The 19,859-nt window shown below is 44.0% G+C and overlaps 1 protein-coding gene across 1 annotated transcript in view; it reads right to left on the reverse strand.

Moving 5' to 3' along the window:
- Positions 1–19,859, reverse strand: part of CHGB (chromogranin B) — an 87,486-nt gene that overhangs the window by 22,895 nt on the left and 44,732 nt on the right. Inside the window, exon 4 of the mRNA XM_083493788.1 lies at positions 10,843–10,941. Within this exon, the coding sequence (XP_083349914.1) occupies positions 10,843–10,941 (99 nt within the window). The remainder of the gene's footprint in view (positions 1–10,842; positions 10,942–19,859) is intronic.

Below are 19,859 nucleotides of genomic sequence, written 5' to 3' on the forward strand. Positions count from 1 at the left end.
CAGGCTTCTCCATCATGGGGACATGCCCTAGGTTTCAGGGATTGCTGAACAGCAGGCGTCTCTGGACAACTGTTTTCACTACAACCAACCCTCTTGCACTATATACATAACTCTGCGGTTGTCCATGTCCAGGCATGCCCAGGATCTGGGGGTTTGGGCCCTAGACCCATTGCTGCCCAGGTCCCCAAGCCTGGTTGGAATGGCACAGAGTCACTGAACTAAGGGCAATATCACCTTATTGTATGCCCAACGTGAGCATCGCTGCAGTTTCCTCATGGGTCTTCAACTGAGCTTGGTTTGCTTCAGGCAATAATTGTAGCATTTCTCTTGTAATTATGCTTATGTGACCCCATTTAATGAGGTCTGAGACAGTAAATATCTCTCATCAAATACAACATTGCAAGGGGTTCTGCCTGCTTTAAAACATTTTTAAAATTATTTTTATTGTAGCCTGATAGCAGCTTGATCTGATCAAGAGAGTCCTCTTCCCATCTGGGGTTGTCATTTCTGGGATCAATCAATGCAAATTTTCCCCATTTGCAACTCTGAAAGTGACAGATCAGGTTATCTGTTTTCAAAAGAAGATGAAATCTGATCATAACCTGCCGTGGAAAGTGAGCAGAAGAGTGCATTCAAACAGCAACAGATAACAGCTTGAATTTAACAAGGGCTCAGAAATATTCTGGGGGAAAGAGGCACATCTCCTAACAATTGTGCAAACCCTTGATGTGAAGGGATTGTTAAAGAGCTATGGAGCCCGACAGGGAACCAGGGGGTCTTTTTATGAAGGATGAAAGCTTTACTGAAAATGCATCATTTTGTGAGCCTCTCCTCTTCTCTACTCCAGGCTTCTGTGGCTGCAGCTTTTCTATGCTGCTCCTCTCTCGGTGGACACAGCTGCTGTAGAAAGCAGTAAAGAAAATCCCTTGCATTCTAAAATTCAGGCAAGGGCTGTGGCTCAGTGGCAGAAGATATGCTTTGCATGCAGAATGTCCCAGGTTCAATCCCCAGCTTCTCCAAGTAGGGCAGGAAAATAGTCCAGTCTGAAAACCTGGGGAGGCCGTCAGTTTAGATAATATGGAGCTAGATGAACCTAAGGTCTGACTAATTGTAAGTAGGTTCCCCATGGAATTCAGCAGTCAGCCACATGTCAGAAAAACCCGGATGATAAGGGTACATTGGGATTTGCTTGTTTTATGTATAGGGTTGGGGGGGTTTTTTGGTACTGAGTTTTTAAACATTACTTACACAGAAAAACACATACAGAAAGAAGGGGGAGAGAGGAAAGAACAGCAAACCATCATAGTGCATGGGAAGGGGGGAGGAAAATCCTCAGTCAGCAATCTCAATTTTCAGAGGGCTTTTTGTGCAACCTTATTCAAGTATGAAGGAATGGGGTGGGGGAGAGAGCGATGGGATGTAGGGAGAAAGGTGGGTGTGAGAGAGGGAGGAACTTTTAGGCCTCTAGTGATAGGGTGGAAAGGTGGAGAGGAACTGGGGAAGGGCCAGCTACCCTGTTTCCCAAAAAAATAAGACAGTGTCTTATATTAATTCTTGCTCCCAAAGATGCGCTAGGTCTTATTTTCAGGGGATGCCTTATTTTTCCATGAAGAAGAATACAGTACACATTTATTGTCTAATTGTGATTCAGCCAGATTCCGTCAGGGCAGAGCGAGCAGCAGGCGGCAGCTTGTCCTGGTGGTGGCGTGGGCTCTCTGATTTAAAGAGACCTCGCACTGCCTGAACAGCTCCCGCTGCACTGCGGCCAATCAGTGAGCTGCGCGGCGGTGCCCGCCACTACGGTCCAGAGGAGTCAGACGCCTTACGGTAGCTTCAGGGGCCTTATATTCCGGGGAGGCCTTATGTCGGAGGAGGCCTTATTATCAGGGAGGCCTTATTTTTGGGGGGATGCCTTATATTACAGCGAGAGGCAAAACTGGAAGTAGGTCTTATTTTGGGGGGATGTCTTACTTTCGGGGAAAGACGGTAGATGTGGATGGGGCTAAAGGGGGCATCTGTCATGCTGTGGAGAAGCAAGAGGGAGAACTGGGAGAAATGAAGGGAATACTTCAGTGTCCCTCCCTTCTTGTTGCACTCAAACTTCTACTACTTCCACTCCTCGCCTTCATCATAAGAAAGAGATTATGGAGGTGGAGCCCTGAAATATTCCAAAGTACCTTCACACAGTGTATTCCATGACTGCTACCAGGTGTTGTAGGGACACAGGTGGTGCTGTGATCTAAACCACTGAGCCTGGGGGGAATGGGGGATTGGCAAGTGGAGCGAGAAGGGAGAAAGAGCTCCCCCCCCCCTTTTTAAGTGCACATGCAAGCACGAACATTTATGCACATGTAGAGGCAATCCAATTTCTCTTCGGAAGTAAATTCTATTCAATGTTCAATCTCTATAGTGTCTATAGGATTGCAACTTTAACCATTGCATTTATGCTAAAAGCTTTATTGTCTTGCATGCCATTGCAAGAATTCAGTCGGGGTTTCTTTAGAGAGAATATTTTAAAACATACCATTCTTTCCTAGCGATGGAATAGTTCATTTGCTATATTTGGCTGTGGACTACAGGTAGTGATTTATCTGCCCATTTCCCATTTAATATTCTCAGCAAACTGGGCTAGTCTGGCTGCCTTAATAATTCACACATTTAAATATTTATAGTGCTTTAATTCTAAGTAAGGCCACTGCTTAATAATAAAAAAATCACTTTTGAGTTTTCTAGCTAGAAGATTCACAGCTAAAAGATTCACAGCTAGAAGATTCACAGAGGCAAATCTCAGCTCTATAAATTAAGCCTATCTTTATGTGCAACAAGATATAGTGACTATGGGAGCTATAAGCATTTTAAAAATCCCAAGGTCTATTAGCACACAGTCGTGCATTTAAAGCTCACTATTTTACCAGCATTTTTCTCTATTGGCTCTCAAATGGGAGTGGAAGGATTTCCCAGATTTATTCTTATGGATTACACTGTATATCATCAAAGGAATGGGAAGCCTTAAGCAAAAGCACTTGGTTCAAAAGAGGGACACCTAGTTCTTTCTTACTGTTCATTCATGGTGGAAAGATCCCCTTGACATCCTGCAAATGTGCCAATCGCTCCCATTGCTCATGTGAAAAGACACAAAGAGGTGGCACCATCCTCTCAGCTATACAGGACATGAGGCATGGTGGCTCATGGTGACATAAGAACACACCTTGCAAGACCCATGATGGATCAAGCCGATGTCCTATCTAGTCCAGTATCCTGTTCTCACAGTGGCCAGCCTATGGAAAGTGTTATGTACTGAGTTGAATAGGATCCAAAATGCAGCAGTCTGATTGGTCCTAGAACAATGCAGCAGTATGATTGGTCTGCAGGAGCCACCCAATCCAGCTCCAGATGGAAGTGAATCCACAACCTGATTGGCCTACAGGAGAATTCCAAAATTAGCCAATCACGTGCAGCCCATTGTGTAAATAATATATATAAAGCAGATACTTTGGGGGAACTTTCATTCCTCCTCCCCACTATGAGCTGAATAAAGAGCATGAAATCCACTCTTGACTCCGAGTATATTTCAGAAAGCATGACTGAGCCAAGCTTCAGTCCCTAGCATTTCCATCCCCAAGATCAGGGGTCAGCAAACTTTTTCAGCAGGGGGTCGGTCCACTGTTCCTCAGACTTGGGGGGGTGGGGGCGGACCATATTTTGGGGGGGAGGAGAACGAATTCCTATGCCCCACAAATAACCCAGAGATGCATTTTAAATAAAAGGATACATTCTACTCATGTTAAATCTCACTGATTCCCGGACTGTCCGTGGGCCAGATTTAGAAGGCAATTGAGCCAGATCTGGCCCCCAGGCCTTAGTCTGCCTACCCATGCCCAAGATGATCAGATAGTAGGTGATGTGAATTACCAAGGATCACAACCCAGGGGAAGGTCCCAGGTTCTACCCCCAGCAATTTGAGATAGGGCCGGGAGAGAGAACCATCTGAGAGGTGCTGCCAGTAGGTATAGCCATTATTGAGATGGATGGGCCGATGGTCTAAGTATAAGTTGGTTAGAGTGTGCTGCTGGTAATACCAAGGTTGCAGGTTCTATCCCTGTATGGGACAGCCTCACACACCAGGGGATGGATCTTAATGGCATGGCAGCAGGAGACCAGCAGCTCACCCAGCCTGTGCAGACTGCAGAATCTAGGGAAGAAGAGGGGAAATAGTCAGGAAATGGATTCCTTGATACTCTCTATCTCTGCGTTGAATTTGGTTCCCTATGTTTCTAAATCTTGAGGGATAGCATAAGAAGCACAATGCAGAAAGAATTAGGAATCCTACTTTGAGGGTGGTGCTGTGGGTTAAACCACAGAGCCTAGGACTTGCTGATCAGAAGGTCGGCGGTTCAAATCCCCGCGACGGGGTGAGCTCCCGTTTCTCGGTCCCTGCTCTTGCCAACCTAGCAGTTCGAAAGCACGTCAAAGTGCAAGTAGATAAATAGGTACCACACTGGCGGGAAGGCAAACAGTGTTTCCGTGCACTGCTCTGGTTCGCCAGAAGCGACTTAGTCATGCTGGCCACATGACCCGGAAGCTGTACGCCAGCTCCCTCAGCCAATAAAGCGAGATGAGCGCTGCAACCCCAGAGTCGGTCACGACTGGACCTAATGGTCAGGGGTCCCTTTATCTTTACTTACACTTTAAATTATAGATAGGTAGCCGTGTTGGTCTGCCATAATCAAAATAAAAAAATTCCTTCCAGTAGCACCTTAAAGACCAACTAAGTTAGTTCTTGGTATGAGCTTTCATGTGCATGCACACTTCTTCAGATACACTGCTGAAGTGTATCTGAAGAAGTGTGCATGCACATGAAAGCTCATACCAAGAACTAACTTAGTTGGTCTTTAAAGTGCTACTGGAAGGAATTTTTTTATTTTGACTTTAAATTCTGACTCTGTAAAAACAAAAGATGGGACAACGATATTGTGTAATATGAGGTAATGCATGTTCTTTGTACTTTTGTGTCAAAAAAAAGCCTGGCCAGGACGGCTTTCCTGTTATAGCTTCTGGAGTTGACGAGGCATGTGAGCCTCACCTGTCCTGAGTCTCCTCCAGCTGAGAAATCAGACAACGCAACCCCAAGCTAGCAAGCCACACCTGGGCTGTGGGTCCTTGCTTTTCTTCCCTCCGAACTGACAGCTGTTAGTTCTGGAATCCTGTGTTCAGGGGTGCTACATCCCATTTTGTTCCTTGAGGCCAAACAGGAAGTGCCACCCTGCTCTGCCATCCCAACACCACCCACGGGACACTCACCACCACCTAGTCACCTACCCTTGGCGCTGCAGCAGTGCTCACATTGGTGCCTGAAAGAGCATGCAAGATCTCTCCCAAATCTCAATACATATTTTGCTCTCCTAGACATCTTGAAGGCTTCCATGGCATTTGGCTGCTTTCCCAGAGCACCGGGCCCCAATTGTACAGGTTTTCAGGGATAACATGGGAGTAATTATCCCTGCTGACCCCCCCAGGTTAGAGAGGGACTGGCCGCCACCAGCGGGTCATCCAATAACTGCCACTTGCTACAGAATGCAGGGGCAGGGATGCTGGGTGCTGAGAACTGCACGAATTGGAAACTCTCCAGAGCCGTCGCCAGGAGCAGGATCCCTGTTTTTCAAAAATTATTAGAATTCGGACTAAGAAACAGGCAGTTCTGGAAAGGAGATTTTTAAAAAAAGACCTGCTAAATAATTCAGTCACTGTGTGCCAAAGTTTTGATCTGAGATGGACTTAAGTCATTTTGCTGCGGTTTATGTGAGGTGCGTGGCCGTTTTCTTTTCCTCTACTTCTTTATTTCACAATTTGACAAGCCTCGCTAAGAAAGATCTAATTAAACAAATGGAATGCGAGAGGAACCATGTAAAGATCTGAGATGCTTTATGGCGCCGTCTTCTGTGGAGGGTTCTAATTAGAAGTGGCAAGAACAAGATTTATGTGCTTTTAGCTTGAGATCATAAAATGGTGAACTGTGACGCACTTGAAAAAGAAGCTTCTTTAAGGGAGCGGAAGACGGCTAATACACTAAAAATGGGGTGTATTTCACATCAAAACTGCATCTGCTTGTATGGTTTTGTATCATATATGGATTATCAAAATGAAGGTCGATCTTTGGTCCTGGCGAACCCTCCCTAGGGCCCAGGGAGAGCAAGCTTGGATCTTAGAGGAACCAAACAATTAATTGTGGAATATACTTGACGGCATCACCTTCTACGGAAGATTCTTATCTGGATTTGGGAAACATTTGCTTATTAAGGGACTTTAAAGGATAGTTGGAATACAGCCCGGAATTTTAGAGGTAAAAGCATGAAATGGAAAGGGGGCTCTCTGAGGGGATGGTGCCAAAAATGACTGATGACAATAAGAGAAAGAAGAAAAAAATCCTCTTGCGTGTTAACATAAATATGGATTTGTTAAATACGATGGAAAGTCGCATACCAGTGATTGTGATGATGATAAAGGGTAAACATCAGAATTATGATATTGGGAACAAACAACAGAGGAAATGCGGGAACAAGAATAAAAGACTTTCTCCTTCCGGCCAGAACATGGGAAGTCCTTTTTAAATTATTTAATTTGGCATGTATAATTGGCTTTTAATTTGGAATGTATTTATTATTTGTGTTATGATTTGGTATGATTTGATATGTTATTAACGTTATTAATTGGAATGTTATAAATGGAAAATTAATAAAAATTATTTAAAACAACAGCACTACACTTTTGACCTCCTACACTTTCTGCCAGTGCCATGTGAGAGACGAGAACTGCATCTCTCTCTCTCTCTCTCTCTCTCTCTCTCTCTCACACACACACACACACGATGCATATAATGAAACCCAAACTCCCTCATGAAATTAGAGATCTGTTGATGTAATTTTATGGCCAGGTGCTCTTAGAGTATTTAAGAAGTAAGGAACAGTCACAACAACCCAACCAGCACTGAAACTTTCACCACACTAGGGAAGTGACACTGCCTTTTAATATGGCAAAGATCTTTTCAAACCTTTGTGGATAGAACTGCTGTACAAACAAAACCAGCTTTTGGAGCACAGGTGGGGGATCTATGGCCTTCCCAGATGTCGCTGAACTCCCATCAACCCCAGATTATGAAAGGTGTTGAAGTAGCAACACGTGGGCAAGACCCTTTCACCAGACCCAGTTCTCTACTCCTAAGGTATAAGATAAGGTATAAGATCAGTGGGAGTGTGTGATCCCACATCTCAGAAGATCTGACCTGGCAACCCTACTTTAGCTACAACTTGTAACGTTTAGATTAATAACTTTAATTACTCTTCCCCTTTCCTAAAGTGAGTTTAGGAAAGTGTTTTAAAGATAGCCACTCATGACAAGGATTGCCATTGTTTAAAATACGGAAAGCATTCAGAATAGCCATTACCTTATGAGCAAACAGAATCAGGTATATTTTCATCACATTAGGGAGGAAAAACATGCTACACAACTACCCACACAGAGCAAAAATAATGCATTTATGGAGCCTGCAAGCTGGCTGATGTGTGCTCGGTTTAGCAACCATATGCTGTGACATACTTGCCTACTACAAAACATTGGAAAACGTGGAGCTAGAAATGGAAAGAGAGGCGACAATCTCTGCCATTGGAACATATGCTGAGAGAAAGAATTGCCTATTTTGAGTCTCTCTTGACCCAAGAAGCATTAGTCAACATGTCTGAATGAGTCAGTTTCTTCTGCATTTCTAGAAACCATATAGGTAAGCGGAAATGTTCATTAGGTAATTAGGACAATGTGGAGCTTTCACTTACACAAGCCAAAAAGAAAAGCAATTAGGAAAGGCAGACAATGTGGAGCTCTACATACAGGAGCCAGGAGAGAAGGTTGCAAACCTTTGACACACCTTCTGCAGTGTAAGCCTCACTGAACTCTGGACTTACTCAGGACTGGCTCCATTAGACAGAGTGAAGCAGCTGCCTCAGGCAACAGATGCTGTAGGGAAGCAGAGGAAGGCAGCAGGGTATTGAGAGGGCAACAATATATGGAGGGCACCAGACTGGTTACCTCTGGTGTAACTGAACTAGACAGTTTGTTTTGGTATAAGACAGTCTCCTAATGCGTTGACAGTGCAGTCCTTAGACATTCTTCCATAAAGAGCAGTTATTGTTATTAAGCACAGCAACTCAAGCCACCTACTTATGCTCCAAAGAGAGCGTGCAGAAGAGGCGGACAGGGCAAAGATGGCTTAACAGATATCTCATCATTACTAATAAGCATTGAAATGCTCACTTCTTACTAAAAGGAAAAGCTCAATATACGGTACCTGTTACTTGGTAGATCAAAAACTGGGCTTGGAATGCTCAGGGAACTGCTTCCTTCATTCTAGTACAACCTCCCCACCAGATTGTTTTTATAGATAACAGCAAGTGTAGCTTGCTTGAAGGTAACAATTTCATATGGAAATGCCCTAGGAATTCCTTTCATTTGTGGTTCCCTCATTTCCTCCTGCAGCTGACATGTTTCCATGAGAACTGCAGAGAGAAGAAAAAGTGAGCTCCAAAGGCAGCTACAGCAACCATCCCAGTGCCTATTTGTGTTTCACTTATACAACACAGGTTGAGAGAGGAAGAAAACAAATCTATAATTTACTGAATTTCAAAAACGAGTGGGTGGAAAATCTAGCTAAGTCAGACACAGGCTTGCAGTTCCCCAGGCAGAGATGTTTGCTCTGCAGAATTTGCAAGGAGGCTCTTTATGCAAAGATTTTAAGCTCATTTGTCTTTCCCAGAAATTAGCGCTCCCCCCCCCGCCCCCGATTCTTCTGGGGATAAGCTCCAATGCTCAGTTTGTGTAATGAAAGAGCCCCAATGAGTTAAACAACTTTTGCGGAAAGGATTTGAAAAAAGGGTGGTAGGTATACGGTGATTATGGTGTGGTACTCAACTCCTGTAGAATAATAATTAAGAGGAATTGTGGCTGTTCTTTGACACTGTTGGTAAGCTAGCTAGTGCTGAAATATATGATCAAGGAAGTTCTGTCAGATGCTCTGGGGCCTTTGATGGCCGGGCTGGGAATTGGTTTGGTTTGGATGGTTGAAACCCCAGATACAAAATGCTGCTTGACTAATGAAGTTCATTGGCTGACCTTGATCTGTTGTCACCATAACCCATCTTAGAAGGTAGCTATAACTCAGAGTTCCTTGGAGGCAAAGTAGGATGCAATAGTAATGAATTAAACAAAACGAAGCTTCTCTGAACTGAGCAACAGTAGATCAATATTGCTGTAAGACAACAACAAAAGGGAGCAATAAGGCTAAACAGGAGGAAGATTCAATCTAGTAAAAGCCCAGTCACTGCAAATTCATTCCCCAGCAGCTGCTGCAATGATCCAAACAGCAAGCTTCAAGAGAATTTCCACGGTATCATTTACTTTTATTGAAACAAGGGGAGAACCCTCTATATTCTTGATGTACACAGATGCTAACTTTGCTCTTAAAAAACAACCACCACCAATGATCACAGGTCCTGTATAGAACTGAGAATATTAATCTTATTAGTTGAATAAGCAGAGGCCAGAAGCTCAGCTGGTGTGAGCCACACAGCTGAGTAACCACCAGCAACAGTTGCAGTATTTGGGTTATTTTAAGGTTTTAGCTCTTAAAAAGAGAAAGAGATACCTTTGGACTCAGCAGCAGCCACAGCTTTCTCGTTGCCCTTTCAGCAGTTGGAAGACAAGCAAGGCACACGCTTCAAAGATTCAACAAGATCTTGCACTTAAAAAAACAACCACTAGCTATTTCTATGGTCCACTTCCCCAGGGAATTATATTCTGCAGTTTCAGCAATGTGTTTACATTGTCTCTTTTCAAGTTATGCAAAGAATAGGAGGGAAGGGACATAAAACCCCAATTTATAGCCTGCCAATTGATGCATGCCCAAAGCAGTGACAGGAGAACAAGCCTTACAATCCCCTCCCTGAGGAGAAAGGAGCAGGTTACCGTATGAATACATTGCAACACATTGATTAGGTCAATCCCACCCGGGGAAGGCTATGCTTGATCGCTCTTGAAAGTCAGCTTTATTCTTTTTAAAATAACAGCACTCCCCCATGATTCTACATTTTTTGAAGAAATCCAATGCCTCGGAAGGAATTCAACGTAGGGCTGAGCAGATTACTCCACCAGAGCAAGCATTTTTGCTTGCCAGATGGAAGAATCCACCCCCCCTTCACCATCCTACCCCCATGCACTGTTCTGGGGGGTGCTCCCCAATCCCCCCACAATTGTGGGTGATGGAACAAACAGGGGGAGGAGAAGAAGGAAAGCCCCATAGCACTAGAGGATGTCTTGGTCCTCATTGCTGGATGACGAATGAAAACAAATCGCACAGGTGCTTAAAAAGCTAACCACCTCCAGCAAAATAAATAAATCACTTTGTTACGTTCTGTTTCAAGATGAATTGAAGGATATCATTTGAGAGCCCAGGCAATTGCTTTCTTTCCTCCAAACTAACTCTGGTTTCCGTGGGAATGGAAAAGCAGGTGCTGCTGGAGCGTTGAGGAAACACCTTGTTCTCATCTCGGTTCAAAACCAGCTGGGCCATTTGGAGACTCTTCTGTGCGTACGTCATTCCTTCTTTGCCTGCCAGCTCTGCAATTTTGACAGACAGGCACTGGGAAGCCGCTTCGTAGGCTGGACTCCCTCCAAACGGCTTCTTCTGGCAGCAAGTCCCATAAAACTTATCCAGAGATTGTCTGATGGCAGGCCCCCCTTCCTCCGTTTGCTCACATGTCCAAGACGAGGGAAGTTGACTAGGCTGAAGTAGCTCACCGTCCACACAGTTACTTGGCTCTGCCTTCTCACATTGTCTAGGCCTCCAAGCTACGCTGGTTCCAACTGTGTGTGCTATGAAGACGGCATTATCTGGGTCTGTCAGGAAAGAAATTGCAAGGACATATTATTCATAAGTAAGGAAATGGAAATACAAAAAGCTGACCAGTTTTGTTTTGTTCTTGAAATCATTTTTATTTGATTCTATAAGTGTAAATTTATTACAATACCAATTACATATCCATGAGATTTCTCTGAATCTCGAGACTTCCCCCCATCCCCTCCCTGGGTTAACATTTCCAACTGTATATTATTTCATAGTCTATGTTTTGTATCTATCCATATCATCCATAGTATTTGGTACATTACAAGTGAGGTTAAAATCCTGCTGATGTTTTCATCTGCTTACAGTGGTCTCCTAAATAAATTATAATTTTTTCTCATTGGTTTCTGAGCTTTCAGGTTTGCCATTTCAGCATAGTCTAACAGCTTGGTTTGCCATTCGTCTCTGGTAGGGGATGGAGGGGGTTCCTTAAGTGTTCCTTACCCTTGCCCTGCTAAACTGGTTCAGGGATAACAGTGGTGTTATAAGATGGGGCCATGGTTTGACTCCATTAAGGCACATTCATATGGTATCCAATATTAGCTCAGTTAGTAGAACATGTGACTCTTAATCTCAGGGTTGTGGGTTCAAGCCCCACATTGGGCAAAAGATTCCTGAATTGCAGGGAGTTGGATTAGAGGGTCCATTCCAATTCTCTTATTCTATTATTTTTGTGACACAAGGGATCAAAATGGATGCTCTGCCATCCCCATGACGGCCCCTCATCAGTGGCTCAAAATCCCACAACATTACAAAACACAACAATGCCAAAATGAAATTTTGATGTTTATCTGCTAGGAGTTCCTGTATCACTCGAATGCCGTGGCTGAAATGATGTGAGCTTCCCTGGGGAAATAAGATGCTTAGAAGTGTTTATAATTTTCTTTGAAAATGAGGATCGTTTGTTTAATAAAGCCAAACAACAAAGCAGGGTGAGAATGTTGCCAGTGGTGAGGGCTTTTAAGTTTCCTGTAAAAATGTACATTTGCAAAAGAGCAATAATTGGTCAACTAGCTGGCTATATACATAATGACCCATCCGAGATGACTGTAGATATGCATACAAACACATTATGCGTACATTAACATGAGTAAGACATAAGTTATTGCTGTGCTAGATTTTATGCTATGCTGAAGCTCAAACTACATGTTATACTTGATTAGTCATTTGTTAATTTCCTCTCTGCTCTTCATCTTGTTTCAAAAAATGAAAAGTGGCTATAGGAGACTGGAATCTTCAGCATTGCACTGAGAGGGAGGAACAGCTACTAAACCCTTTCCCCTCCATTTTTTACCCCCCCCCATTCAAATTTCATGGAAGATAGGGCTATCAAAGACTACTGGGACAGCCCAGTCAGATCGGTGGGGTACAATTGTCGTTGTTGTTTACTACCACTATGAAAGCTGTGCTCTACCTCCACAGCTGAAGGCAGCATGGATTCTGAATACAGTGGTACCCCAGGTTACAGGCACTTCAGGTTACAGACTCCGCTAACCCAGAAATAGTACCTCGGGTTAAGAACTTTGCTTCAGGATGTGAACAGAAATCGTGCAGCAGTGGCGCAGCAGCAGCAGCAGGAGGCCCCATTAGCTAAAGTGGTACCTCAGGTTAAGAACAGTTTCAGGTTAAGAACGGACCTACGGAACAAATTAAGTTCTTAACCCGAAGTACCAGATAAGAGTGCTCTTGTGCGCATGTTCTGCGCCCTGGTTTCCCACAGGCCTCTGGTGGGCTGTTGTAAGAACTGGAGGCTGAACTAGATAGCCGGATCTAGCAGGCTATTTTTATGAAATCACATTATTTTTTAAAAATCACACCCCGGGTTGCTTTTCTCTCTGTGGGAGAAAAGTTATGGGACTATCCCATGTGCAGGAAAGCAGTTTGTGGTGTGGGGGGCACTTTTCAGAAGGCAAAGAGTTGGAAAGAGAAGCAGTGTGAAGACCCTTTCTGAAACGCAGGCCCCACCTGCATTATAAATTTCAAACAGCAACATTGCACTGGAAACAGTAATGGCTTCCCCTAGGAAATCCTGAGACCTGTCACTTGTTAACAGTGCCGAGAGTTTGACTGTCAAAACTGGAATCTGTTAGAAGACCCCTGTACAGTGGTACCTCGGGTTAAGAACTTAATTCGTTCTGGAGGTCCGTTCTTAACCTGAAACTGTTCTTAACCTGAGGTACCACTTTAGCTAATGGGGCCTCCTGCTGCTGCCATGCAATTTCTGTTCTCATCCTGAAGCAAAGTTCTTAACCCTAGGTACTATTTCTGTGTTAGCTGAGTCTGTAACCTGAAGCGTCTGTAACCTGAAGCTTTCTGTAACCCAAGGTACCACTATATTATGAAACAGGGGTCTTCTAACCAGCAGTGGAGCGTGTCTCCATGCGTGTCTCTGATCCGGATCCGGGTGCTTTCAATGGGCCCCTGAAGGCAGTGGCGTGGCAACAAAAGGCCTACCATATTCCCACGCCGGCAGCCCCCAGCAGCCTTGCAAGGCTGGGATCCGGGGAGGGCAGCGCCACTGCGAGAAAAACGCAACAACCACATGCTGCATAAGTCACTGTCCTTTCCTATATACATTGGGGGAACAGGTTGGAGAGTGACCCGTGAGGATCTAACCCTAGATTCTGTCTCCACCCATTTTTTTCTGCTTAGCACACCCGCATGCCAAGTTAACCCACGTTGCTAACAGACGTGATCCCTGAGGTTTCGGGGGGGGGGGGGGCTGCTTACGGCTTCTTGCCCTCTTCCGCCTCTACAACCTTGTGAGATTTGTGGCTGTCTGTTACATAAGCCACTTGGGCCTTTTTGTTGGTTTGTTTTAAAAAGCCAGGTCTTTTATAATTCATTGAAACTCAAAGAGTGGAACAACACTTCATATAAATATGAAATCCTGTTCAAAGGAAACAGAGCTGTATACACAAGGCTATTAAACACAAAGCTGAGTCACCTTATGATGTGGCTATTAAAAAGTAATCACAGTATGGGCATACCCCCCACCCCACCCACTCAAGTACATTGTGCCTGTTATCAAGGGGAGCTTTCTCCTTTTTATTTGCCAGCTTTCATCTTCCCTAATGAATCCACTTCATAAGCAATTGGGAAGAAGAATGTCTCTCCCTGACCTACAATACAGCATTTATAATGATGCACAAAATGGAAAACTACATTTTAACTATGAAAAAATTGACTCAGTTGAGGTGGGAAAGGACTCAACAAAGTTCAGGGTGAAGTACCACATCATAACCATACAAGGGATTGTTGTTGTTGTTGTTGTTGTTGAAAGGGAAGCCAATACTGAGCTTCTCCCATCCTAAATCGTGTGTAAAAAGTAAATTACTAGCTTTCTAGAATAGAGTCAGTGTGGTGTAGTGGTTAGAGTGTTGGACTAAGATCTGGGAGATCTTCACTCTGAGTCCTCACTCAGCCCTTAAGCTCATTGAGTGGCCTCAGGAGTAGTCACTCACTAACAGCCTAGCCCACCTCACAGGGTTGTTGTGAGGATAAAGTGGGGAGGAAGAGGAAACTTGCACACCACTTTGAGCTCCTTGGAGGAAAGGTGGGATATAAATGTAATCGATGCACTTGCTCGAGAGACCATTTATTAACTTAATGCTGTACCACTTCACAGTTTTGAAAAGTATACATATAAATACGTTAAGAATATTTTACATGTTTCTCATGCATGCTAAGAAGCTTTCTTTTCTTTTTTATTGGCGGGGAATTAACAGACAATTTTAAACTAGCGGAGGTTTTGACCTACTGTGCTGGCCACTGAATGTAGAAATTGCTTTATTTTCCATTTCCTTGATGTTTAACCTTGTCGATCATTAGAACCTTCTGCTATAAATGTGCATTTCAATGCAGCCCTTTATAGATTTCCCTCTGATTTTGAAGCATCAGATACTGATGTAGGAAGTGTGTAGCATGCGAAAGTATCATCAAGCAATGCAAGCAACGATAAGACATGTTATCCCATACCAAGCGCTCTGAATGTCCCTCTCACTTTAATCGATTGTCGTCCACTCAGAAGCTCCCTTTAGAGTTGCTCATTTAGAACATCTCGTCCATGCAAACCCAGATCTTGGTGGCAATACAGTATGCACCACCCCCTCTTATCTAAACAGAATTAATACACATGCGCTTTGAAATAAGCAAGGAGGATATATATTTCAAACAATAGTATAATGACAAATGTTCAAATTTAACTTGGCATCAAGTAGTACAAAGAAATTCAGGTGAGATAATCAAGTTTCTAGCTCTTTACCATCTTTGGTTAAGGCTCTAAGCGCATGTCTATACACTACAACTGCTAAACAGAATCTATTCCACATGCATGTAGCATAGTTTGTGCAAAGATTGTCCCACTGCCCTGTGTAGAGTCAATACATGATAACTCTCTACATGACAGGAAAGGAAGAAGTCTCTGTGATTGCGGAGATCCCTATTTAGAACAGGATTGCATACTATGCTTGACATACTTTTGTTTGGGCTCTGCATCCATGTAGACATTTAATTATCACTGGGAGAGGATCCAGTGCAGTTCTCGGTAGTCTAGCTCAATCTAGCAGGTAAGACAACCGTCATAATTGGAAATGGCAACAAGTAGAGGTATCAATACCCTGCTTGAATGCAGCTCCTCAACAAAGATACATTGCCATTCCCTCTTAATAAGGGCTACAAGAAGAAGAAGAAGAGTTTGGATTTGATATCCCGCCTTTCACTCCCTTTAAGGAGTCTCAAAGCGGCTAACATTCTCCTTTCCCTTCCTCCCCCACAACAAACACTCTGTGAGGTGAGTGGGGCTGAGAGACTTCAGAGAAGTGTGACTGGCCCAAGGTCACCCAGCAGCTGCATGTGGAGGAGCGGAGATGCGAACCTGGTTCCCCAGATTACGAGACTATCGCTCTTAACCACTACACCACACTGGCTCTCAGTAGAGGGCAGTAGATATCTAAAAAGGTGTAGGCAACCGCAAGGCTGCCTGTTGCAGAACCTCCCTCTAGCACTGTTTTTTGCAGCATTATGGATGAAAATAATTTGCAGTCAGAAACACATGGCCTTCAGGTGAAGCTGTTGGTCTATACTCCTGACAGTTACAACAAATGCCCTATTGAAAAACACTGACAGCTGACAATTTAACAACAAAACTCTCACAAGCATCACATAAATCAGGGGCAACAGAAGCAGGAGGAAGAGGAAGAATAGCCCCTTTCACAGTTGAATTGCATCAAATGGGAAATGAACAAAACTTCCTTACCTTTGGTGTGATTATGCAACTCAGAAAGAGATGAATTTGGTACTCTAAACTAGCACTCTGAACACTATGTACTGCATTGCTTAGGATTCAAATTCTCTTAAGTACATTTCAGACAAAAGGAAGTTCGCTTCAATTTGGCTTTGATAGCTTCTAATTTAAAACACTGAAGTTTCAGAGAAGTTTCAATGAGGCACTAAAACAGGGAGCGACAGAGTAAAGAGAAACCCCAGAGATAAAAAGAAAGGAGACAAAGGAAACCATGCAATACTTTTAAAAAGTGTGTCCCAGGTAACAACTTAGGGCAATAAGTAGTCCTGACTCTGACATAATTGATCAACTGTGATGTCACAGAAACAACAAAACCTCACTGAAGTTGCCTTCAAGCCACTTGGGGATTGTTGCTGTTGCTGCTGCTAAATCCCACCACTGCAATGGTTAATACAGGAAAACTATGAACAGCAGCAACAGCAAGGAAAATGTGTTTGTCTGTGTCTTGAAAGGAAGGAACAAAGATATTACAAGGGGTGGCTAAATATGGGAATATATTTCTGCTACTTTCATCGTTTGAAGTACCACAACTCTTGGGAAAATAACCAGTTTGAATCAAACATTCAGTAGCCAGATACAGTTAAAGGAGAACTTCAGCTTCAAGCTAACCTAACCTGAACATGGTAGACTGGCCTTCTGTGACTTCACAAATCCATGAATGGGCTGTGGTTACCAAGGAAACAGTCTTTAAAGCTCTGTTAAGTTCTTTGCATTGTCTTACCCATTCTGGCCACTGGGAAAACATCTGGGGGGAGATGTACAGGTTCTGTGTTTAAAATATAGCATCTCAAGCGCTGCTTCATGAGCAAGAGGGTGAAAAACCAGTAGCAGGGCTGGGAGCAATTCAGTATATTGTACAGAACATGTATGACTATCTGCCCGTTAACAAAAGTCATGAATGCATGCTCAGTACAGTGAGTTCCTGGCCTCAGGAAATGAGGTCATTCCCTTGAGGCCAAGGTGGTTTACCTGAAGTAGCTAAGAGTGGCAGAAAGGTTGGTGGATGAGGCCTTTGGAAACTTGATAGATGTGCCCTGCTCAGCTCCTCTGCTGTCACAGCGAGTGAAGGTCTCAAGAAAGCATAGTGTCCCTCTGAGGGAAATTGTCCCTTTGGGGGACAAGAAGGTATCTTCTCATTCCTCTGCAGATGGCTTTTGGAAAAACTGTGTTGCCAGCTACACAGATGCTTGCACTCTTCACTCATTTCTCTTTGTGCTTACTGATCTAGAAGCTTTGATAATAAATCTCTTTTTTCCTTCCACAGCTTCCTTTTCTAACTTCACCAATTTGTACTAGCTCCTGTAATTACTAGTACAGTGGTACCTCGGGTTACATATGCTTCACGTTACATACGCTTCAGGTTACAGACTCCGCTAACCCAGAAATAGTGCTTCAGGTTAAGAACTTTGCTTCAGGATGAGAACAGAAATTGTGCTCCAGCAGTGCAGTGGCAGCAGGAGGCCCCATTAGCTAAAGTGGTCTTCAGGTTAAGAACAGTTTCAGGTTAAGAACGGACCTCCGGAACGAATTAAGTACTTAACCTGAGGTACCACTGTATTGCCTTACACACTCCAGTCTTATGATGGGAAGGCTCTTCATTAAGCCACTTAAGATTTTGATATTAAAAGGTCTGAACTCTGAATGCAAAAGCAAACAGGTCCAAAAAGCTTTAACAGGCACAGAGCAAAGACATGAGGTGAGTAAAACTAATAGGGAATGTGGTCTGGGGGTAATAACCAGTACCTGATATGAACTTCGAATAGGGTGATAAATGGATACACCCAAAGCTAAGTATTGTTGAAGAAAAATAATGTTGTATTTTTAAGTTGGAAAACAGATAACCAAGCTCTGTATGTTCTTTGTTAAAAATAAACGGCTCATGTTCAGCCTTCCTCCACTGCCTGCATTATAAAGCCATAACGTATAGAAAGATAAGAAATGACAGTTAACATCCTGCTTAATTGCTTCTCAGCAAAGAAAGAGGTCTCTGCAGGAAACTCAGTCAAGCCCCTTGAGCCTTCCACTCAGAATCCCGTCCTTTGTGCCACATTTTCCGAAACAAATATATTATCCTTATCTGAGAGCTGAATTTCTTCTAAAAGGCAGGAACAAAAAATGATGTCTGACCAGTAGGGTGGCCTCATGAAATAGGAGGAAGGGCAGCTGTTCAATGGGGATTCAAACCAAGAAGACTGGGCTCCCTCACAGGCAAAACAGAATTCGGGCCTACATCAGATGTGGGGAAGGAAATGCAGGCTTCCCCAGTGGGAAAACTTTTTCTGCCCAAAGGCCACATTTCATTCTGGGGGACAAGAGTTAGTGGTGGGCTGGGCAAGAGGCAAAAGTGGTCAGAAGCACTGGTGCAAATATTAAAGGTAAGGGTAAAGGGACCCCTGACCATTAGGTCCAGTTGTGACCGACTCTGGGGTTGCGGCGCTCATCTCGCTCTATAGGCCGAGGGAGCCGGCGTTTGTCCGCAGACATCTTCTGGGTCATGTGGCCAGCATGACTAAGCCGCTTCTGGTGAACCAGAGAAGTGCACAGAAACACTGTTTACCTTCCCGCCAGAGCGGTACCTATTTGTCTACTTGCACTTTGACGTGCTTTCGAACTGCAAGGTTGGCAGAAGCAGGGACCGAGCTATGGGAGCTCACCCCATCACGGGGATTCAAACTGCCGACCTTCTGATTATCAAGTCCTAGGCTCTGTGGTTTAACCCACAGCACCACCCGCGTCCCTACATGCAAATATTACCTTTGTACAATTGTCTTGTTTCTGTGCGCACTCACACACCTCTCTCTATCCGGGCAAGCAAGAGACATTCTCAGAGTTTGATGATTTCTGGCCAGAAAAAAACACTTCAGGAGGGTGCAAAGCAGGGGGAGGTGTGTGGTCTGGGGAAAGTCCTGAGGACTAGATAGGGAGGCCTGGGAAGAGGGTGGGGTTTACAGTTGGATCCCAATCTCTGGAATAGGGTCAAAGCAGGTGGTTGTGAACAACTCGACTCAGTTTTGAATTTGTGAATGTACGCCTGAAAAAATCTCTGATCTGTAGGGGCTCTTTCAACTCTACAAAACTAGGATTCTATGAAGTGGCAACTGAATATGAAAGCCTAAATCACTTCTAGGCATGTAGTCAACAGAGATCCTTTCTTCTGTGCCAGCTGCAGTGCTGTCCACCTTTCGGTCTGCACCCTCCTCTACCTCTGTGCCATTCTATATCAGCGTTATGCAAGATCCTTTGGCATCTGGACAAGTAAGCAATCTGGTGCCACAAACTGGCATGTGAAGCAGCTCCACATATTTACAAATGGGCCATGTTGTGTAACATGGCACAGCTAGAATCCGATGCAAAATATAGCCAGCGTGAAAGATGATTAGGACAGCCTGTGCTTCTGGGCTATGTGTTTAGCAAACACCTGCCTCCATGACTCCTGCACTGGAGACATCTGGACTGGATAACTACACACAATCTATGTAGTTCTGCCTTTAAAACAGGCCTAGGGAACCTATACCCCTGGAAATGTTGCTAGACTACAGATCCTATCATCTCTGACCACTGGCCATGCTGGCTGGTTGATTGGGAGTCCAGCAACACCTGGAGGGTTCT

Source organism: Podarcis liolepis (assembly GCF_965112155.1).
Source record: "Podarcis liolepis genome assembly, chromosome: 3".
Classification (NCBI taxonomy): Eukaryota; Metazoa; Chordata; class Lepidosauria; order Squamata; family Lacertidae; genus Podarcis; species Podarcis liolepis.